The 21,854-nt window shown below is 54.1% G+C and overlaps 11 protein-coding genes across 11 annotated transcripts; 6 read left to right on the top strand and 5 right to left on the bottom strand.

Annotated features, from left to right (window-relative positions):
• Window positions 1-227: 227 nt before the first annotated feature.
• Window positions 228-1,807, top strand: PG997_004215 (uncharacterized protein; the record flags this gene model as incomplete). The annotated part of the gene is made up of 6 exons (XM_066808530.1): window positions 228-473; window positions 550-653; window positions 697-766; window positions 820-1,002; window positions 1,052-1,474; window positions 1,529-1,807. 6 exons carry the CDS (start codon window positions 228-230, stop codon window positions 1,805-1,807), a joined length of 1,305 nt encoding a protein of 434 aa, XP_066672148.1.
• Window positions 1,808-1,837: 30 nt separating this feature from the next.
• PG997_004214 (uncharacterized protein) lies at window positions 1,838-2,113 on the bottom strand (the record flags this gene model as incomplete). The annotated part of the gene is made up of 1 exon (XM_066808529.1): window positions 1,838-2,113. One exon carries the CDS (start codon window positions 2,111-2,113, stop codon window positions 1,838-1,840), a length of 276 nt encoding a protein of 91 aa, XP_066672147.1.
• A 1,758-nt stretch (window positions 2,114-3,871) lies between these two features.
• On the bottom strand, window positions 3,872-5,116 carry PG997_004213 (uncharacterized protein; the record flags this gene model as incomplete). Its single annotated transcript, XM_066808528.1, has 1 exon — window positions 3,872-5,116. One exon carries the CDS (start codon window positions 5,114-5,116, stop codon window positions 3,872-3,874), a length of 1,245 nt encoding a protein of 414 aa, XP_066672146.1.
• Window positions 5,117-5,531: 415 nt separating this feature from the next.
• On the top strand, window positions 5,532-6,629 carry PG997_004212 (uncharacterized protein; the record flags this gene model as incomplete). Its single annotated transcript, XM_066808527.1, has 2 exons — window positions 5,532-5,631; window positions 5,800-6,629. 2 exons carry the CDS (start codon window positions 5,532-5,534, stop codon window positions 6,627-6,629), a joined length of 930 nt encoding a protein of 309 aa, XP_066672145.1.
• A 231-nt stretch (window positions 6,630-6,860) lies between these two features.
• Window positions 6,861-7,472, bottom strand: PG997_004211 (60S ribosomal protein eL22; the record flags this gene model as incomplete). The annotated part of the gene is made up of 4 exons (XM_066808526.1): window positions 6,861-6,987; window positions 7,048-7,244; window positions 7,315-7,353; window positions 7,458-7,472. The coding sequence occupies 4 exons, from the start codon at window positions 7,470-7,472 to the stop codon at window positions 6,861-6,863; spliced, it is 378 nt and encodes a 125-aa protein (XP_066672144.1).
• A 1,613-nt stretch (window positions 7,473-9,085) lies between these two features.
• Window positions 9,086-10,784, top strand: PG997_004210 (Beta-apo-4'-carotenal oxygenase; the record flags this gene model as incomplete). The annotated part of the gene is made up of 3 exons (XM_066808525.1): window positions 9,086-9,382; window positions 9,447-10,278; window positions 10,342-10,784. The coding sequence occupies 3 exons, from the start codon at window positions 9,086-9,088 to the stop codon at window positions 10,782-10,784; spliced, it is 1,572 nt and encodes a 523-aa protein (XP_066672143.1).
• Window positions 10,785-11,588: 804 nt separating this feature from the next.
• Window positions 11,589-12,708, bottom strand: PG997_004209 (Exosome complex component rrp4; the record flags this gene model as incomplete). Its single annotated transcript, XM_066808524.1, has 2 exons — window positions 11,589-12,453; window positions 12,512-12,708. 2 exons carry the CDS (start codon window positions 12,706-12,708, stop codon window positions 11,589-11,591), a joined length of 1,062 nt encoding a protein of 353 aa, XP_066672142.1.
• Window positions 12,709-13,264: 556 nt separating this feature from the next.
• On the top strand, window positions 13,265-14,963 carry PG997_004208 (uncharacterized protein; the record flags this gene model as incomplete). Its single annotated transcript, XM_066808523.1, has 4 exons — window positions 13,265-13,762; window positions 13,867-14,366; window positions 14,414-14,736; window positions 14,947-14,963. 4 exons carry the CDS (start codon window positions 13,265-13,267, stop codon window positions 14,961-14,963), a joined length of 1,338 nt encoding a protein of 445 aa, XP_066672141.1.
• Window positions 14,964-15,420: 457 nt separating this feature from the next.
• Window positions 15,421-16,533, top strand: PG997_004207 (metal dependent phosphohydrolase; the record flags this gene model as incomplete). Its single annotated transcript, XM_066808522.1, has 1 exon — window positions 15,421-16,533. The coding sequence occupies one exon, from the start codon at window positions 15,421-15,423 to the stop codon at window positions 16,531-16,533; it is 1,113 nt and encodes a 370-aa protein (XP_066672140.1).
• A 777-nt stretch (window positions 16,534-17,310) lies between these two features.
• Window positions 17,311-18,552, bottom strand: PG997_004206 (geranylgeranyl pyrophosphate synthase; the record flags this gene model as incomplete). The annotated part of the gene is made up of 1 exon (XM_066808521.1): window positions 17,311-18,552. One exon carries the CDS (start codon window positions 18,550-18,552, stop codon window positions 17,311-17,313), a length of 1,242 nt encoding a protein of 413 aa, XP_066672139.1.
• Window positions 18,553-20,494: 1,942 nt separating this feature from the next.
• On the top strand, window positions 20,495-21,487 carry PG997_004205 (Cell division control protein 14; the record flags this gene model as incomplete). Its single annotated transcript, XM_066808520.1, has 2 exons — window positions 20,495-20,926; window positions 21,005-21,487. 2 exons carry the CDS (start codon window positions 20,495-20,497, stop codon window positions 21,485-21,487), a joined length of 915 nt encoding a protein of 304 aa, XP_066672138.1.
• Window positions 21,488-21,854: the final 367 nt, after the last annotated feature.

Genomic DNA, 21,854 nt, shown 5'->3' with positions numbered 1-21,854 from the left:
TGGACTTGGTAGCATATAGAACCGGGGTTCCGTCGGAGTTGGCGTTCGGCTATAATACACAACCTACCAAGTAAACAATAACATCTTAATAAGACGAATTCGTGCCCTATACTTACCTCTTAAAGTACTTACCTACAAACTTACCCCGTCTGTCCAGCCGATCACAACTCCGTTGCGTCCTTATCCTGCAACGATTTGATTGCAATAACAACCAACCTGTTAGCAACATGGTCACAATAGAAATGGCAAGTTTCGTCGAGAAAGTCACCGAAGCTGTGAGGATCCTCGATGTTTCCATCTCCAGCTCGGGCGCCCTGGGTGCAGCGCGCTCTCATGAGTCTACAGACTTGGAGGACTTGGCCGGCTACCTAGAAGATGCATCGCATCAAAGAAACGCGTGTCGCGTCATGTACGGTTCTTCCCACGCCTTTGCTACCACGCTCGGTCCTAATATGCGGAGGGCAGTTCGATATGTCAGCGCAACTCGTGGAGACCGCTGCAGATAACGGAGCCAATGCTGGATTTCATTGTGCAGAAACACGGGATCAGCCCGTCCTTCTCGGAGCTCCCGTCGTGTTTCTACAGCCGAAATCTCGAACTGGAGGAGGTCTTTGGCGTACCTTTCACAACGAGCTCGCAGGATTCGTGTCATGGTCAGTACCCGCGATGTTCGATTAGCTAGCTCGAGTGTACAAGTGCTGAGAAGCAGACAGAAGTGCTGTACACTTTGAAGTACCCTGAGTTCAAGATGTCGGAGGGGAAATGGGTGCTGAGACAGAGTGGATTATATCATCGATATGATACCAAAACGTCGCAAAGCCTATACATCTTGATGAACCCAATGCCGAGGTCGCAAATGCAGGAACAGGTGTCAGCGCACCTTCGGGATCACCCTCATACAACCTTGGTCGACGCCTTCTGGCTCCATCGTCTTTTGCTCTCCACACTCTTCCGGCATGGAGACAATACATTGCCGCACAGGAAAAGGAGTTCCTTCCGAAGGTAGGTTGCAAGGATGTCATACAAGACGACTCTAACCAGGAAACTATAGGCGAACAGTACTTTCGCGACATTCATTGACGAGCCATTGCGGCTAGGTTATGATACCTTGAGTACCCTTGTCGCTCTCCAAAACCGCTTCCTCCAAGTGCCGGTGATCATGGAGCACACTACCCAGCTGTCGGATGAACTGAGTGGGTGGCTTGTTGACCTATCCGATCCACATCCATCCAAACAGACCATCAAATTTGGGGCCGAGTTGCGGAATCACAAGCGTCACTGTCAAGCTAACGCTCGCTCGGCGGAATATCTACAGCGCCGCGCCCAGTCCGTGGCTCAGCTGCTCTCAGATACCTTGTCGTTCCGAGACCAAGTCGAGGCCAAGATTCAGAACGGCAATATGATCCAGTTGAACAAGTCAGCCGTGTTCATCACAGCTTTGACTCTTCTATATCTCCCGTCGTCCTTCGTGGCCGTAAGTTTAAACCCCTCTGTTGTGTACGGCGACTTGAACTGAGAGTGATGCAAGTCAATCTTCGGAATGAACTTCTTCGACTATGATGGCGAGACCGGACGTCTCGTCGGGACGTCCATGGTCTGGATATACGTCGTGTCATCCGCGCTTCTGACATCCATTACGATGCTGTTTTACTATTGGCTTCTGAAGAGGGACGGGGCGCTATTCGAGTCACTTGCGCCTAAGGTTCGCGTGACTGCCGACTGGGTGCAAACACCATTCGCAAGTATGACGCGCCGCTTGACAAATCGAGGCAATGTCGGCATCGAACTGAAGGAGCTGCCGATATGATGGTTGTTTGGTAGACATTCTCATTATTATCTAACCAGGAAGAGCCACTTTGTAGATTGTGCCGCGCAATGTTGAGATGATGATGTACCTCTCCTCAGCCTGCTGGGACAGGGTAGCCGCGAACTCTTCGCCATACGACAAACCGTGTAACGCGGTGAGAGTTGCGACCTCGACATCTTCTTCTGGTCGAGGAATGCCAAATTCCATGAGTATCATCTTGTTATTTGCTGATTGTGTCCCAAGGGCAAAGATCTTGTCGTCCTGCCAGCTCGTGAGCACCTTCACGAAGCGATATCCCTTCACCATGATTTGTACATCACGAGAATTGTCATCATGGCGGACACTCCGGATATGCAGGTGTTTCTCGCGCGTGATAATGGCACAATTCTCCTCTATGTGGAGGGGGAGAATGTGGTGAACAATCTGACGGTGCCACTGTCGAGACCCTGAGAGCTGTAAGTATAATGGTGATACCGGTCTTGCGGATGAAGAATTACCTGGGACTGTATGATAAGTGTACCAAGTGTTCTCTTCTCGGGCGAGAAGCAGAGTACCGGAATCTTGTGCTCCCGAGTCTTGACTGTGAGTTCTGGCTGGATTACGATGTACACTTCATTCTGGTTCGAGAAAGATAAGTGCGTCACATCTGCCGCGGGAAAGTTCAAGGGGACAAAGCGCCACGGCTCTTCGTTTGAGGAGTCGGCTCCGCTTGAAGCAGTGTCGGAAGCCGATTCACGCCTGTTTCTCAAGATCAGCCGAGCTCTACTGGAGAGGAGGGGGAGGAAGGGAATCGTTCTGCGTTAGCAACTCACCGCCTCTTTGCGAAGTCAACCAGCGTTGATATGTCGCTGTAGAAAAGACTGCCAGGCTCCCTTTCCCCTTCTTCGTGCCTGACGATGCAAGCCAGCCAATTGCTGTTGTCTGATATTGCGACCTTTTGTATTTCTGAAATATGTAGCGAAACGCGGCTGAAGTGGTCAAGACTGACATCGACTGACGGCCCACGCCTCAAGTCAAAGATGTAGCACTTGAGAAAGTGGGAAAATCAGTATTCAATATACTAAAATCCGAGTGCGTAGGAAGCTCTGGATGAGTAATGACCACTTACATCAAAATTAGGCTTTGTAGTCGATGCGATCAGATATCTCGAGGTCAAGCTGATACACTGCCAGAAACATTCCTTGTCTTCGAGCACGTATTCGGCTCCGGAGAGATCTATATCACTGGTACTTGTGTGTGATAAGGACTCTGATGTAAATAGTGCAATCATGGTATCAGTGTAGTATGCAACGAGCGTTCCGTCGCGGGACACAGCACAACCCTTAAAGGCCCGGAATGTCGGTATTGTCCATTGCTGTATACGGTAATCTTGCATGGGGTTTTGGGGACTGGGTCTCCTATGATCGATGGCCCAATTAGCTTTGACAACTCCAAAGTCATACCCAAGGCATACCTGAAGTATTTGGTGAATGGTTTCATCCTGGATCTCTGAGTCGGTAAAATCTGCTGGGCGATGTTGCCAGCCTCCGAACCATCTCCGACCAATGGTCTAAGAGTCCTTAAGTGATCGTACGCAGACTTGAGTTTCGAAGCGACTTCCTTTGCCGTGGAGGCGTTGCGGCGTTCTGCCTGGTCAACAACCAGAACCGACTTCTCTAGGTAGTCAAGTACTCCCTTGAAAACATCACCTTCTTCCGTGCTCCTAGCGAACGCTTGCCGTATAAGTTTTGCATGCCACTTTTTGACTGCCGGATTGGTTTGAGTACGAGTGAAACTGGTCGAGGAACAGAAGAACCTGTCCATGTCTTTTGCACCTGGCTGGTTGACACGAAATTCTGAGAATTCCTCGACACCTTGGTAACCTGCGTCAAGGTACGTAAAGATGATGCTAATGATGCAACCCAGAGACCTTTTGCAAGCCTTGCGGGTTAGAACATTTCTCTCATATCATTACACATATACAATTTCGTACGAACCAAGGGCACTAACCCTGGTTTTACGGTGGTCAAGTAGCGACCACCACTAATGCGGCAACTGGGAATAGGGGAATGAAGCGAGAGTCGCTTACCAAACGTCACTTTCGGTCCTCATCCGCTTCTTGGCCATAGTAGATTCGGGTGCGAGATAGGTTCCTTCGCCGCGCCGATTGATGGTTGCAGATACCGACACACCTGCTGGCTTTCGGCGTATAAAGCGCCTGTCGAACATTCGCTCGGGCCCTTCACCGCGATCGTCATGCTTGATTTTCACACGAGACATACCGAAGTCGCTCAGCTTCCATATGTCACGATCTTCGCCATCGATGTTTTCGCGGAAGACCAGAATGTTGGCAGGTTTCAGGTCCATGTGGTAGCAGACGACTTGTTGGAGATCAGGGGTCCGGATATCGTTATGCAAGTAGGCCAGTCCTTCGGCGAGACCTTCAGCACTCCGAATCAGATCTGCTTTCGCAGTCGATGTTGTGGGGCTGTGTGGATTGACCTTCATCATGTACTCCTTCAAGTCGCAAATAGCGAGTGGCATGAACAAGCTATAGGTATCTCCCACCTCGAGGCTTCCTAGGTTTTCCAGGATGTTGGGGTGACCACGAGCAGAGCTTCCCAAGATGATTTTCATTACATTCGCCTCGTCGGATGCCTTGATGTCTGGACGTAGGATGTAGTCTTTGCGTGCCATCGACCTGGGTTTGTCGTTGACCATGCCCTCGCGGGAGTTTACGAAATGGCCTTTGGCGATCTTGACAGCGAAGACTTTACCAAAGGCCCCCTCGGATAGCCATGTTTCTTCGAGGTACGGATAACGGCGGCCATCATGCTTTTCGTATATGTTCTGCTCTTTCTCGAGCAGGACGACCGTGCAGAAATAGGCCTGGTTCTTGAGAAACTGGTCTGCGGTGGCGATGTCGCCGAAGAGCCCTTCGCAGTCGCCCCGGTCTGCGGGCAAGGTCCCCAGCGCTCGTCCTTGTCGATCACGCCGAGGCCAGTTGCTAGTTGCTACCAGCTTCGCCGTGAACTTTCGCGCAGCATCGACATCGCAGCTGGCAAAGATCAAAATAGCCAGAAACTCGTGCAGTTTCCTGTCTTCAACCCTGGAGGCGAACTCGTGCGCGGATATGCCAAATTCGACTTCAGCACTGTGCTGACTTGGTGCTAGTGAGCTGAAAAGACGCACGAGGTTGTCATAATGCAAGACTCCCGCAGCAGTGCCACTGACGGCGAACCTCAGGGTCTCCTCATCGCGTCTTTCCAGTTTGTGCAATAGCTGCTTGTAGATTGTCTTGCACAAGTCCGAGTAGCTGCTGGAGGACATACCTGAGTCAGTAGAGTAGTATTCGATGGCCAATCTAATATGGCAGGGTTATAGCGTGTACCTAAACGAGTGGAGTCTGGTATATGGAGGTACCTGGGAGGAAAGTGGGAATTCCAATGGAGCATTTTCAATGTTGGAGGGGGCCCCCAGCGCGAAGTGATGATGAGTTGATTGGGGGGTTAGCAGCGGCTTAGTTGCATAACCCCCTAGGCCCCCCATACGTGTAGGCACTGCGCACTGCGCACTGCGCTTGGCCCGACGTCGGATTCACGATAATGGATAATGGATAATGGATAATTTTCAATTACGTAGCTCGCTCGCTGTCAGCTGTGTCTCCAGTCCGGGCCTTTCGTCTTCCTCTCTCTCTCTCTCCCTCGCCCTCGCCCTCGCCCTCACCCTCCAATGTAGAAGACCAATGGCGGCCGAGCTGAAGCAGAAACCGGCCGAGGCCAGCAAACCAAAGAACTACAAGGGTTTTGTCGCTGGCGTCTTTTCCGGCATTGCCAAGCTATCGGGTAAGTGCAACGGTTTATATGGCAGAGCTCCAACCTGCATACCTCCTTGGGTACCTGTGTAGTAGCCATGTTAGATCATGTGGCCTGGCTAACGTCTGTCTGACCAGTCGGCCACCCTTTCGACACCATCAAAGTTCGCCTGCAGACCACCGACTCGACACGCTTCAGCGGACCACTCCAATGCGTCGCGCAGACGCTCCGCAATGAAGGCGTACGCGGACTCTACAAAGGGCGCGACGCCGCCCCTCGTGGGATGGATGTTCATGGACTCCGTCATGCTCGGCTCGCTGACCGTGTATCGCCGCCTGCTCGCCGAACATGTCTTTGTGCGCTTGCCGCCGTCCTCGCGACACCCCGACGCCGCTACGAGAGTCGCGACCGAATCGGCACAGAGCTCCCACGCCGCAGTACACCTGCCCTCCTACGGGCACGGTCTGGCGGGTGTTCTCGCGGGCGCCACCGTGTCCTTCATCGCCGCCCCTGTAGAACACGTCAAGGCGCGCCTGCAGATCCAATATTCGGCCAAGAAGACGGAACGATTGTACTCGGGGCCAATTGATTGCCTGCGCAAAATCTACGGCGCTCATGGCATTCGTGGAGTGTATAAAGGCTTGTTCGCCACGCTCCTGTTCCGGTCATTTTTCTTCTTCTGGTGGGGTTCATACGATATCTTTTCGCGGCAACTGAAAGAACGAACTGCCCTCAGCGCCCCGGCCATCAACTTTTGGGCCGGCGGCTTGAGCGCCCAGATATTCTGGTTAACAAGCTACCCAAGTGATGTTGTCAAGCAGAGGATTATGACGGATCCCATGGGAGGTCAGCTCAAGGATGGGACGCCCAGATTTAGGACGTGGGCGGATGCCGCGAAGACGGTACACAGAGAGGCTGGCTGGAAAGGATACTGGAGAGGATTTGTGCCGTGTTTCCTCAGGGCTTTTCCGGCCAACGCCATGGCACTTGTCGCGTTCGAAGGCGTGATGAGAACACTCCCTGTATAAGTCACATTGGGGTTTGGGTATAGAATAGAGAGCAATCACATCAAAAGTAGAACTGGGTTACTGCCGTGAGAAAATTGATCAATTCCTCGAGCCTGAAGATAGGCGGAGCCGGTGGCATAATCCCAGAAGGGACATTGGCTCCAAGTGCTGAACTTTTCCGAACCCTATACCATGCAAAACCCGTACGCCGTGGCGTAGTGCCCATCAAAATACCCTGAGATCATGAACCGTTTAATCCTCATCCTCATCAGCCTCGTCGTTAACGACGTTGAAGAACTTGAGCTCGTAAACGCCCTTGCTAGTCGAGACGACGCGGAGCCAGTCACGGAGCTGCATCTTCTTGAGGAACTTCTTGGTCCTGCGGGGAAGCAAATTAGCGACTGCGGAGGTTGTGTGATATGCTGAACGGGCAACCTACAGGTACTTGAGGTAGCGACCAGACAGCTCGTTGTGGGCGATGATCTCGATCTTGCCCTCGCCAGCCTGCTTGATGACGACGTTGTCGCCAAGGTTGCCGACGCGGCCATCGACCTTGATCTTGTCCTGCAGGAACTTCTCGAAGGCGGCGGTGTCGAAGATCTTGTCGCTAGCGGGCTGCTGAGCGTTGATGATGAACTGCGCAATCCGAGGTCAGTACACAGCCTGCAGTCCAAATTTTGGAAGGGGTTTTCGTTTGTTTGCTTACCTTCTTGGTGGTGGTCTTGCCCTTGCCGGCCTTCTTGGACTGTCGGAGAAATTGAACTTAGCCTACTGTTTCACGCCATGATCTCGCTGGAGGTTTGCCAGGGAGACTGGGCCAACAGCAAAGCGTTGTCTTCATGTACATACTGTTTGAGGAGCCATTTTGTCTGATATGGGCACGCAAAGAGATTAAATCCTGCGGGTAGTTGTCGGAGGGTTCTGGAGATGTCTTTGGGGGGTGAGGATGATGCGGTAGGAAACAATCGTGAACGGGTCCGACGAGAAAAAGTTCGCGGGATTCACTGGTCTTTTTTGGTGTATCGGCAAAAAGAAGCCAGCCAATCCGGTCAGCAGGGCTCTCCCCTCCGTGGGGCAACCCCCAGCTGGCTTCCGACAAAATCCCGTTATCGATAAGCAGCTCAAGGTGAACAAGGTGAGCCAGGTGAGTAAGGTAAGGACAAGATCACCGGCTGATCCAAGCTCCTCTCCATCCAGCCTCTGCTGAATAATCCTAAACTAGGAGGTTTCCTTTGACTCTTGAGACATCGTCAACTCGATTCCTAAGGTTGACGTATCCATCACGCCTACCCGCGGGACCCTTATCTACAATGTTTTCCTGTACGTAGGTCAACGTTGTCACGTTCACGTCCCGACACGGTGCCGGCGTCGAGCCATAATTGCAGATCGGCGTCCGGGGGCCAACATATTGATCTTCAATCGTTCGTCAGCCTCAAGCTGTCTTCCATTGTCAAGTGTCTTGGCAACCTGCTCGTCATTAGCTCATTATACATAGTAAACCTGGACATGTTCTTATTAGTTCCAGAGTTTCGGAAGACCCCTTGGCTGAATTGCCATATCACGTACTTCTAAATACATAACATACATCATATCTAGTTTTGTTGCTGATCGCTTTTCTACACATTTGATGCATACACTAATCTCTTGATCATGTACTGGAGTTATTATGGCATAATATGTTCAAGTACGAAAATTCGTATTGTGTACGAGGAGATGATCCGGGCCTAGGTATCATCGACAGTTATCCGTCTGTCAAAAATCGTTCCGAGAAGAGCTGGCAAGGGACGAATTCTCCTGCTTCTCTCACATGAAAACCTGCCAATGACGGGGCGCGCAACCCCTCATGAACGAAGCCCTGGGGTTGCTAGTCGTCTTGGAGATGCGGAGTCGTCTTTTGTTTGGAGTTTCAATAGTGCATATGCCTCGGCTTCGGCCCCTGGTCCAGTCCAATGGACCAGACGGGACCCAAGCTTGCGTATTTCAGGTACCCAGGTACCCCTATCGTCTAGGTACTTCAGGTGACGCAGTTAATTGGTCTTTTGATGTCCCGGGCCAAGATGACTGACTGACAGCAGTCGATGAACCAGTTCTGGTCATATATTTGAAAATAAATCAAGTCAGAACCAATGCACAATCTCTATCAATATAATTGCAGGGGAACCGACGTTTGTTTCTTCTATTTTCCTTAGCAGCAATAATCGGCGAAATTACCTTGTTACATTGAGCCTCGGCGTTTGTACTTTGTGTGGTAAGTCAACCTCCAGGGATCCTGGGACGTCATGTCATTGTGCTGCATCTAGACTTTGATATATCCCAGTTCCGGGCATGTCCTACACACCCTTTTCTGCCCTTTTCTGCCGTCGTACTCATATCCCCCATCTAGACCAAGCTATACCCGCCTGTAAACAATCCCGCAGCCTTTTCGCATTCCTTCGCTCCTCTTCAGAGCTCTTTTCTCACATAGTCAATCGACAACCATGGCGCACAAGGCCGTCGCGAGTGGCAGCATCGCCCCTTATGAGATCACGTCTCTGGACGCGATTCCCAGCATTGCAGCCAAGCTCCGTGACACCTTTTGGACCAACAAGACCAAGGACGTGCAATACCGCCTGGTACAGCTGCGCAAGCTGTACTGGGCCTTGAACGACTATGCCCCCCAGCTGCGGGAGGCTTTGATGCTGGACTTGAAGAAATCGCCCCACGATGCCCACGTATCTGAGATCGACTGGACCATCGGCGACTGCCTCTTCGCAATCAAGAATCTGGAGGAATGGGTCAAGGACGACAAGGACATCGATATTGCTCTGAGCTACTCGATGCTGAAGCCCCCGCATCAAGAAGGAACCCTTCGGGGCCGTCCTGATCATCGGCACATACAACTTCCCTGTGCAGCTGAACATGTGCCCCCTCATCGGTGCCATCGCCGCAGGCTGCACTGCTGTCCTGAAGCCGTCAGAGAGCGCACCTGCCACGGCCATGGTCCTGACCGAGATCATCGCCAAGTCCCTGGACCCCTCCGCCTACACCACCGTCAACGGAAGGGTGCCGGAAACCACCGCTCTCCTGGAGGAGAAGTGGGAGAAGATCTTCTACACCGGCGGTGTCAACGTGGCCAAGATCATCTCCAAGAAGGCCGCCGAAACCCTTACACCGGTGTGCCTCGAGCTCGGCGGCAAGAACCCGGCTTTCGTCACCAAGAATGCCGACGTCCGCCTCGCTGCGCGCCGGCTCATGTGGAGCAAGACGGTCAACGCCGGCCAAGTTTGCATTTCGCAGAACTACGTTCTCTGCCACCGCGACGTCGTGGATAGCCTGATCAATATGATGAACGTCACTTATGAAGACTTCTTCCCCAAAGGTGCCAAAGTCAGCCCGGACTATGCTCGCGTAGTCAACGTGCAACAGTTCGACCGCCTGAAGGCGATGCTCGACCACACCCAGGGCAAGATCGTCCTAGGTGGCGAAATGGACCGCGACGAGCTCTATATCGGGCCGACAGTTGTGCTCGTGGACTCGGCAGACGACAGGATGATCCAAGAAGAATCTTTCGGTCCCATCTGGGCAATCCTGCCTTATGACGACCTCGACGGCGCTATCAACACCGTCCGCAAGGTTGATTATACACCCCTCTCATTGATGACATTCGGTTCCAAATCAGAAAACGAGAAAGGTTAGTCTCCCCCTGATGACGTTCTTAGCGAAGGTATACCAGAACTAACTGGCAGTCGTGTAGTCCTGAACAGCATCACGTCGGGCGGAGCAACGATCAACGATGGTTTCATGCATGCCGCGGTCAGCACGCTACCTTTCGGCGGCGTAGGCCAGTCCGGCACTGGCTCATACCGCGGCAAGCATTCCTTTGACTGCTTCACCCATCGCCGCACTGTCGTCGAGACGCCCAGCTGGATGGACGGTCTGCTGCGAGTGCGCTACATGCCGTTCCGGCCAGCGGACCTCAAGCAGTTCCAGTGGATGAACGCCTCGAAGCCCGACTTTGACCGCAGCGGCAAGAAAATCCGCGGCCTCGGCTACTGGATGTGGATGGTCTTCGGTCTCGGAAGCCCCTCCGCCAAAGGTGCGTTGTTCAAGTGGCTCTTCGTCCTGGCGGGTTCTTATTTGGCCATGAACGGCCCCCAGCAGAGCGTTGCCAACTTGCGGGAAATGCTTGGCTTCTAATCGCAAATATTGTCACCTGAGAGATGAGATGCCGTAATATGTACAAAAGAAAGAAACCCGATATTTCGTTAGTTCGGGAACCCCATCTCGTCGTGCCCTTGCGTTTAAAGTGATTGTTGTTCGTGTTGATAATACCTAAACTTACAGCGACGCATACAGCTCGGGAAAAGTGACTGCAACTCATACATCTGGTGAGTCCCACGCCCCCTTGGTACATGACTGGTCGAATCTAACAGTGCTTTTGCTTCCTCCTCACTTATGTTTCTGACACAAATCTTGCATGGATCTCGTCTGATTTCAGTCCATCAGGATGTAATTATAATCTTATTGATGTCTATTCCGAACGGGCAACCTTGACCGCGAACCGCGAGCTGTGGTTGGCCGATCGGAACGATTTTACGTGGTCTACGAATGATGATAGGAGCAAAACACATCGAAGGGACAGGGTGCGGGACATCCTTGAAAGAGAACATGATGTATTGTTTTCTTTAAATGCAGATGGGGGCGGAAACCCAGTAGGTAAAATCGATAAAGACATAGTGCAAAACATTAGCTACTGAGATTGCGTGTCCTGATGTACTGATGAGAAGTGAAGAGACTGTGGTAGTGAGTACAGACCATGATACTTAGGCAGGTGCCCATGTGAAGTCCGACGAGAACTTATAGGGTCCCTCAAACCACGCCGATGACAAGGAGAAGCAGCAAGGTGACAAGTCCATCACAAATCACCGTCCGATATAGGCAAAAGCTGTTTGCTCTGGGTATGATTATATTCGTGGTTATGACTACTCCTGGACGGAGCTATCACCGTCCAACAAGGGCATTTGCGAGCCTCTTGCCCCTCTCACCGCCTAACCAGAGAGTATCAGCGCTATCCTGTTCCTCCTTGGCCATCTCCACGGCCTCGGCGTACCCCTTGATCACCATCTCCTCGTCCACCCTAAGCCCGTTCTCGACCAGGGCCGTGATGACGCCCCGCACGCGCGCGATCTCGCGCATCGTGTCGACGGGGATGATGTCGTTCTGGCTCGAGTACACGTTCAAGCCCACGCTCTCCTCGATCCGCGTGATGCCGGGCCCCGACGTCTCGGCCGCCGCGCCCTCGCCCTCGATGTGCTTGCTGATCCAGATGTAGCCGTTGACACCCAGGAGCACGTCGATCTTCTCGCTGCCGCTCACTTCGTCGGTGCCGGATATGTCTAGCGTGAAGGCTTGTCGGCGGGCGCGCACCACGCCGCCGCCGCCGCCGGTGCCCGTGACGGACATGAAGACGCCGTTGCGCAGCTTGCCGTACTTCAGACTGCGCGTGTGCAGAACCGCGGCGCCGTCGTTGTAGAGTTGCTGTACCTCGGCCACGAGCAGCTCGCCCTCGCTGAAGAAGGTTCGGATCTGCAGCTCGTCCGTCTCGGTACGTCGTCGCTGGATGCCGCCGGGCAAGTTGATGGCCGAGAGGGGGAGCTGGGCCAGCAGGGTTCCGCCGACGTCCACGCGCCACCGCTTGGCCTGCACTTCCACTATGCGGCCGACTACTAGGTCACCAATCTCGGGCATGTATCGAGCGCGCAGCGGTCGGACGGAGAGAAGCTTGTTGGTCTTGGCTAAGGTGCCGGCAACAGAGGATAATATTGTGTTGGACGATGCGCCGGGGATGACGTAGGTGCCGTGGCCACTATCAATCTTGAAGTTAGAATATTGGCGGGGTTTTGAGTCAGCAGGGCCGTCCATACCGCATCCATTGAGGGTCGTCTGTTATTATCTCGCCGGGCGTCATGATCGAAGAGTCCTGGGTGCGTGCTCTTTTGGCTGGGCGGCCCATAGCGATATCTCCTTCGAGATCGGCGCCGCCTTCTGAATCGGAGTCGGAGTCGGCATCGCGCAGCTTGGGCGGCGGTGCCAACGAGTGCTGGAGTATCGTGATGGGCATCTTGGGTGTTGTCGCAACGTTTGCGGCGTCGTGGTCGGGCAGGGTGGGATGCTTGCTGGAAGCCGAAAATTTAAAGCTTCACTGATGAATTGATCTTCAGTACATCCTTAGCGCGGTTGCGAAAGCTACAGGGGGTGGTCCAGCGGGATGGCAGGGATTAACTACCCCACCAGCGGCCCCACGAAACAACGTGCCGGAATGCAGAGGCGCTGTAGACACCTGTAGCCACAGGGCCACAGGGCCACAGGCTAACTACTTTAACCAACCTTGGACCTACAGGCTGCAGCCATTTCAGTCAATAGATGAGATGACATGTGACATCTCTTGACAAATCCCCATTCCTCCTCGCCGAACACGCCCGACGTGCGACACTGTCACTGAGGAGAACACCAACGGACCACCGGTGCACTGATACAAGACCACAGCAGCCAGCATTCTTCCTATCACCAGCGTCACCAAACGTGATGCTCTGCGTGGGCTAGCCGGAGCTGTGTAACAAAACATACGTCATCATCTCAACGACCACAAAATCGATAGAGCCAAGCAGTCTTTCCTTATGGATCACGAGTTTACGCACGATGTCTTCGTCAACCGTGAGGATCCCATCCCGACAATCAGGCTAGAAAGTTCTGGTTCCGGCTCTGGCTCTGGCTCCGGCTCAGGAGGCCAAGCATCGGATTCTAAACACGACGAGTCTTCCGCCCAGGAACCCAGTTCACCTGAGGCCGACTCGTCTATTCACAAGCGACGCGGCATCCGGGAGCGCTTCTCGGCGTTGAAGGACAAAGCCAACATCCAGGACTTGTTGGTTGAGAAGGTGCTGGCCCAGGTGCTCCAAGATGGCGGCGCATACCCTCCCGACGACGGCGCGAAAGGCGGCGGTGGCCCCTCGGGTGCCGACCGGCCCAACTTCAACTTGCCCACCATGTCAAACAACTTTCGGCGCTTCAACGGTCGCATCGGGGTTGTCTTCGTCTTCCAAGCTCGCGTGATTCGGCTTCTGTCCTGGCGCCATCCCACGCATACCATGTCTTTCTTGGCTGTTTTCACATTCGTATGCCTCGACCCGTCTTTGCTCCCGTTACTTCCACTGGCAATCCTCCTCGTCGGCGTTATGATTCCCTACTTTATCACGCGTCATCCGGAAGCACCATTTAGTCTCTCGAGCGACCAAGCCCTAGGCTATTCGCCATACGGCCCCCTCTTGCACCTGCGAGGACCGTGAAGCCTGTGAAGGAGCTCAGCCGTGACTTTTTCCGCAATATGCGAGATCTGCAGAACAGCATGGAAGATTTCAGTCAACTCCATGATGGAGTCGTTACGATGTTGGTGCCTCGCCTCAACTTTAGCGACGAGGCCCTGAGCAGTGCTATTTTCATCGTCCTGTTCGCAGCGTGCCTTTTGCTAAGCGTAGCCTCGAACACCATGCCATGGCGCTTCATCTTCTTGGTTGGCGGCTGGGCCGTCACCGTCATGGGACACCCAGCCGTCCAGAAGCAGATTCAGGGCACACATGGGAAACAGCTAAAGGAAAACGAGGAAAAGGCACGAAACTGGATGGAGAAGTTTGTCGAAGGCGACGTGATTCTTGACGGTGCACCTGAGACACGAGAGGTCGAGATCTTTGAGCTGCAGCGACTTTCTGGCCCTGATGGCGAGTGGGAGGCTTGGCTTTTCAGCCCATCACCGTACGACCCGCTTTCAGCCGCGAGGATAGCAGGCGAGCGGGCAACGGGCACGAGATTTTCGAGGACGTACAGCCCCCGCAAGGCTGGGAGTGGCATGAGAAGAAATGGGCCCTGGATCTATGGAGCAGAGAATGGGTGGAGGAACGTATCATTACCGGAGTCGAGGTCGAGACGGAAGGGGAGAGATGGGTGTACGATATCTTCGATGAGAGTTCGGCAGACAGGGTCGGCTTGGCTGAGGATAGGGAGGAACAGGAGAAACCCCCGAGCAAAGGAAAGGGCAAGGCCACGATGCCACAGCCAAGCTGGGAGGAGGGCGAGGACTTTGAGGGAAGAAGGGGTGAGTGGCGCCGTAGGCGCTGGGTGAGGCTTGTCAAGAGAAAGAATATTTCGGCTACACAGGACGGGAGTAATTGAGTGGGTGTTTATGGCAATTACATATAATGTTATGGTATTGGCGTGACTATATGATGGAAACACCGGCGGTTTCTACACGACCATGACGCTTTTGGTACGTACGGTCACGCAAAATGTAAAACGTGTTAAACAGAACTCGAGAATCGATAACAACCTTGATTTTGCACGAGAATCAAGCAAACAAATGAAAGATTCGGGTCGGTTGCGTCCCGAGGTAACCCATGGGCCCCTGAACCGGAGCTTAGCATGGGAAACCGTGGGGGGGGCATTGTATACTTATGCAGTCACCCGACTCAGTCAGCACCAGCAACAACCTCTACGTCTTACAACCCACGCTTCAACACCAGGAATAGTAGCAATTCTAACACGGTCTTACCGGCGACGAGATTCGATGATTTGTGGGTATAGCAGAAGGCGGGCACTCTCGGTCGCTTGTCCTCTCTTTATTAGTCGTACCAAGTGGGGTCGTGGTGGTAGTAGCAGTGGCGCCTTAAGGGTACCTGACCGCTGTGAACACCCTCCAGCGGCCCGGAGTCTCTCAGTAGTAGCGACACGACGACCGCTAGACGCATTCTCGCAGAGCACACGGCATCATATGACTACGACAATGGGCTCATTATCCGCTTCGGCTTCTTCGGCTCCCATCCGGGCCGGTCGCTTCCAGACCCACGAGTTCAGCCAGGACGGGGATGCCGCCGCCGTCGTCACCATCCGCGACGAGCTGTACGGCACCGTGACGATCACGGAGCCGGTGCTGACCGAGCTCCTGCGCTCCGAAGCCCTGGCCCGCCTGGCCGGCGTCCACCAGCACGGCATCTCGGGCCTGCTGGGCCTCACGCCCAAGGTGACACGGCTCGAGCACACAGTCGGCGCGATGCTGCTGGTGCGACACGTGGGCGCGAGCGTGGCCGAGCAGGTCGCCGCCCTGCTGCACGACGTGAGCCACACGGCCATGAGCCACGTGGTTGACTTCGCCATGGCCTCGTCGTCCGAAGACGAGGGCAGCTTCCACGAGGTCCACAAGATGCGCTACGTCCGCGACTTCACGCCGATCCCCGAGATCCTGGCCCGTCACGGCTTCGTGGACCTGCCGGGCCCCCTCGACGAGGAGCTCTTCCCGCTCGTCGAGCAGCCCGCGCCGCGCCTCTGCGCCGACCGCCTCGACTACGCGCTGCGGGACGTGGTGGGGCTGGGGCACATGATGCTGGCGGACGCGCAGCGCGTCATCGCCTCCCTGCGGGCGTGGCCGAGCGCCGACTCGCCGGGGCGGTACCTCGTGCTGCAAGACGAAGACCAGGCGCCGCTCGCGCTCGCGCTGGCGCGGGCCTACGCCGCGTGCGACCGCGACGTCTGGGGCAACCCGTCGCACGGGGACCTGTACACGCGGACGGCGGGGCTGATGAAGTCGCTGCTCCAGCAAGACACGATGCAGGAGGCGGAGCTCTGGACGCTGTCGGACGAGGCGTTCTGGGCGCGCATGCGCGGGGCGGCGAGCCCGGAGCAGCAGGCGGCCATGGACCGGCTCGAGCGCGAGGGGCTGCCGGACGGGAAGAGCCTGGCGCTGCCGCGCCTGGCCAAGGTGCGCACCATCGACCCGGATGTTTGTCTTCCCGGCGCGGACAAACCCGCGCCCCTCTCGCAGCTGTGGCCGGCGTACGATACAGAGCGGCGGGAATACATCAAAACGAGGCAAGCGCTGTATGCGCCGCCCCCGGCCTAGATGCTTACCACCTGCTGCGGCGGGTGTATGCAGGCTGCTCCGCGCAATTTAGGTATCTACAAACAAGAAGGCAATACCCCTCTTCCTAGCATCTATATATAAGAGGGCTCTTCAAGCTCTATTTGTAGCCTTGCTGTCTCACAAAGGCTTGAATCGGGCTCTGCTTCCAGGGAGAGACTAGAGTTTCTACAAAACGGCCGAAGCATGATTGAGAGAGCCAAGGTCCGTGATATATATACATAATGGGAAATCAGATCTAGACATGGTGTCCTCGTTAGAACCTGAGGCAGACACTAATGGTCCAGTTGCAACGACATGCCCCAGTGACAATTCGATTAGCTACACGCAAGGGAACCTTAGACTGTTCGGCATTTGCAGAGCCCCTTCCTGGCTTGTTGAGGTAGCACAAGTTAACAAGAAAATGCGAATAGACGATATCAGGAACATACTGAAAATAGAAGGGGGTCCGCTTGTGGGAACAGAGTGTGCTACCTATTAGGTTGAGCAAGCCAAATACTATCGCGTCAGCATAGTAACGTCCCTGAATAGAAATCAAATGTTCGCAACTGGACTGAGCCCAGTGCCAAGAAGCTGACTGACCATCAAGCATGATATCGTCAACCCCCACCGTGAAGAATTGGGGGACAGAAAGAAGGGTATCTGAATAAGAACGCCGTCTGAATCACACCTGCTCGTCACACGATCACAACATGCACCGTCAACGTCAATCCTCCTGTGCGAAACGGGAAAAGTACCGAGTGGAAAGCCAGCGCCCGATTATGCCGTAGCGCCATTCTCCGTATCAGGGATAACCATTGCATCCAAAATCCTATGAATTCCCTCATTCCTGTCTTTCTCTTCGTCAATCTTGTCAGCGACCTTCCGAGCCCGCTCGATCAGAACATCGAGGACTTTCTTGGTGTAGGCGAAGCTGCCCGTTTCATGCATATACTTGACAGCATAGCGCTTCACCTCTTCGTCCGTAGGCTTCTGCTTTAGAATGTTGATGAGCTGCAGATTGCTTGGATTGGCGCGGATGCTGTGGATGATGAGAAAGGAGAATTTGCCTTCGGTCAAATCCTCACACATGCCCTTATTCTTGCTGTAGACGGCCGAGTCCAGGTTCATGTAGTCATCGCGAATCTGGAAGATAAGACCGAGCAGGTTTACCAGCTCGGTACAGTCCAGCGAAGACGGCGACTCGGCTTGCATCAGCTTGATACTTAAGCGGAACAGGCCTCCCGTCTTGTTGTCTACCATTTCGAGGTAGTCTTCCTCGGTTGGGACTGTGAGGGTGTCTCGCCAGAAGAGGTCCATGCCCTGGCCTCGGTGCAAGTTGAGCAGCTCCTCCATGTAGATGCTGATGGCCTTGGGGTTGTTCAGCTTCTGGATCTCCTGCAGTGCCACAAAATACATGTAATTGGCTGTGTTGATGGTCTGCGCGGTGCCGAAGATGCTGTGGGCAACGGGCATACCCCGCCGCAACAGCGAATTGTCCTCCACATCGTCGACCAGCAGTGAAGAATTGTGCAGCATGCCCACGACCTTGGTGATGATCTCTATACTCTCGTCCGGTACATTCAGCCAGGTGTTAAAGGCGGCAATGAGCTTTTTGCGGATGTCCTTCCCAGGCTGGGCGGCCAAGTAGTCGTATGGGCCCCATAAGATCTTCTCCTTCTGGTCGGTCCAGGTCTTCCTGGCCGCGAAGTTGAAGTCTTCCGTCTCGAAGCGGGACGGGTCCGAAGGGCGCAAGCTTGCATGATGGCGGAAGAAGGGCCAGGTATTTGGCCAGTAGTGACAGAGGAGCTGTGGCGGTGCCTGGATCGAGTGCTCTGGCCCAGCCAATCCGACTCGGGGACAGGCCGTAATACCGACTTGGAGGGGACGTGAGGGACCGTGTGGCCGGTGGACGAGGTTCGGGGAGGAATGGCGTTGGGGGATTGAAAGGGGAGGCGGGCTGCTGGCAGATGGGAGCATCGTCTTGTACTGGAAGCTCGTATCGTTGGGCACTAGGTTCATGCAGGTAACCGCAACAAGGAGACGCCGGGTTTATACTCGCAAGCTGCTCCCCGTTGGTTCCGGTTCCAGGAGATGGAGGATCACAGGCAGCAGCTATCCCAAGTTGCTTATCCGACGGTGGGGGCCCGAGGCAATGCGCCGAGCGAAAAGCGCAAGGGATGGATGGGAAATACGAGATACGAGAAGGCGCCAACAGACTCGAGCGCCGTGTTTTCTCTGCAGGCAGGAGGGGCGACGGCTGCAGGTCTCGTTTCGCGCAGATGTCCCAAGGTCTTGGGAAGGGGTGGAAGGAAATATATCAATTGATATAGTGTTGCTGGCGAAGTCGCGGCGGGAGTTAATCAAACCCGAATAGCTCCAATAGCCGGGCCGCGACTGGTGTCGACGGTGGGATGCGATGCGGGGAGGAAACCCAAAAAGCAACATGCAGCTTTCACGATGACGAGTTGAGGTAGCTCAAGTGGGTCGTGCCACGGCAGGAGTCAGGACGGGTGTCTGATCTGATCTGATTGGGGTTGCAAGTGTGTCTTTGCCCGGCCTGGGCCTGGGCTGGGATGGATGCAGGATTTAATACCGGCTTATTTACCAGGGATCATCACAGCGTTGCAGTCTTCAGAGCTACTACACGGTGTAACTTTATGAAGGACAGAGATGGCGCGGGAGACAATCCCATTCCGTTGATGGTAAGAGAGGTAGGACCCGTAACCAGGTAACCACCATACCTCATAAGCAAGAATAAGCCATCAAGCTGTTACGCTTTGTTTCAAGACATGCGATGCTTGCTATTGTGGAAGCAAGCAGAGGTATCGCATTCGGGTTGCGCTCGTCTCTCGGCCCCATCTATCACAGACGTCATGGACAGGACGCGGGCTGTATGTCTGTCCGACTCTAGCCTCCAGGAGCTATGCAGACACGTTTAGTGGTTGGCAGTACCGGTGGTTGAAGAGTACCTAAGGGTCAACAACATGAGTGATTGGAGACCAGTCGAGACCTTTCTCTTTGTTGCCGGCTAATGAAACAGATCGTGTAATCGCCACCCAACACCCATTAGCTCAAAGTTTCGTGTTATGTGTAAGATACCTAGGTATATGTAAAGTAAGTAGAATAATAGTGGTACAATATCGCCCTGGGTGATGATCAGCCCTGTGCTGCAACCAGGTGCTACTTATTAGGCGGGCGGGCGCATCAATTCATGCAACCAACCCCAGACAGAGAGATACAGAGATGGGCGCCAGGCTTTAGCAAGCTAGCCGCTAGGGCCTTATCGGTTATCGGAGCACTGGCTTTCTGCAACATCCGCCATCAATTCAATCAATCAATCCGATGATTGACCCCGGCATCTGCATCTGCCAGCATGTGGCCTGGCATGGCAATGTCGTCCAAGTGTAGTGTTGCTGTGTCAACCACGGCAAAAGGTCCAGGTCGATCAGTCCCAGGTCAATACCGGGTCAATATACCAGGTCAAAACCACGATCTGGTATGGCAAAGTCGGCAAAGTTGGATACCGGTACCTAACGCATCCAGTATCCATATTATTTACATAGGCGCGGTAGATCCCACCGCCGGTGTTGTCATCTCCGTCTGTTTCTTTTCTTCGTGTTGTTGCTTCGGGCCCCTCCACCGCCAAACACCCGTAATCGTTATCCTTTGTCGCTTCTTCTCTTCGTCTCTCTGTATTAACTTTGAAGCTCCTCAAGCCATAAGGTAGCCGTTTTACTGTTGCTGCTGTTGTTATTTTCCATCCGCCAAATCCAGCCCTCTTTGCCCTTGAATACTTTGCCCGGCGTTTCATCCCACCGCCCTATATCTCAGCGCAACTACTACCGGCCGCCGCTCCAACACTGTACGATATTGATTATTCCTGGCCGTTGGAAAAAGGAACCCAAGCTCGCGCGACGCATCACAAATCACAAACAAAGCAAAATCGCCCATATCTGTCGCAATGGAGAATCTGCTGTCTCTCGCCTTTGACAACTTGTCGTCATACGATGGCCCCAAGATTCGCAAGGGCCTGCGACAAGTCGAAGGGCTGATGGCCAACATTTGCCTGCCCAAGAAACAGAAGACGCATCATGGCAAGAAGGAAGACAGCAACAGTACAGAAGACGACAGTGACAATGCCCGCGCCGCTCGTGCACCCAAGTCGCTCGCCGGCCTCACCGAGGACCCCGTCTTCCACGAGTTCTTCAAACTGCAGGAGGGCTTCGAGTGGAATCTCGCCCATCGTCTCGTGACCACGCTCGATAGGCTGATCGCCAAGGGCGGCGATGGACAAAACGACTTGCTGATTCTGAGTGCCTTGGATCTGCTGCAAGGTGTCTCGTTGCTGCACCCTCCCAGCCGCAAGATCTTTGGTCGCGAATCAAATATGAATGTGAGTTACTCCTTCTCGCACAATCACGATTGTATTTCTTTTCGCCGTGGCCAAACTGCTGACGAGACCCTTGACTAGCTGCTCCTGGATCTGCTCGAACCCGACTTTTGCCCCGCGATCCAGTCCTCCACCATGCGCGTCCTCAACATCGCGCTCGTGGACAACCCGCAGAACACGCGCACCTACGAGAACCTCGACGGCCTGCTGACCGTGACATCGCTCTTCAAGTCGCGAGGCACCAACAAGGAGGTGAAGTACCGGTGCATGGAGTTCCTGTACTTCTACCTCATGCCCGAGACGCCCTCGATCCCGAGCGTCGCCAACGCCCGCGAGTCCGTCCCGGCCCTGCTGCAGCGCAGCCCTAGTAAGCTCGCCAAGGCCTTCCAGATCAGCACCGACGCTGAAGGGGGCGCGCGTGCGCGGTCAGACAGCGACGCCACCGGCATCCGCACCCAGGCCGACAAGCAGGCGATCCTCTGTCGGTACCTCGGCAACATCGACGATCTTCTGGGGGACCTGCAGAAGTCGGCGGTGTTTGGCGGTGCGCTGAATTCAGCTTAATGGCATCCGTTGCCCCGACAAACTACTACAATTTTCCGTGTTCTACTTAATCAGGGAGTTCAGGCATACAATTTGGGAAGGCGTGGGTTAAGATTGATTATAGCGAAGTATTGCATTTGAACAAGGCCACACATAGTTCAGTCCAAATAGAATGGGGACTGCTGGCCAAGGCAAGGCGCAAAGGCGTTTAGACCGACAAACATTCTAGCAAATGGTCGTCGAAAAGGGGCATTGTCGTCATTTCATCAATCGTCTATTTACGGACGTCTCGAAGCCTTAATAGAGTCAGAATAGAGTAATATACTGGCCGTACATAATAAAAAAAAACCCCGTGTGGCTTTTGGCTTTATGATATCCCTCACTTATC

The sequence above is a fragment of the Apiospora hydei genome (genome assembly GCF_038363865.1).
Source record: "Apiospora hydei strain CBS 114990 chromosome Unknown utg000004l_segment0_segment0, whole genome shotgun sequence".
Classification (NCBI taxonomy): Eukaryota; Fungi; Ascomycota; class Sordariomycetes; order Amphisphaeriales; family Apiosporaceae; genus Apiospora; species Apiospora hydei.
This window is presented reverse-complemented; position numbering and strand designations above follow the sequence as displayed.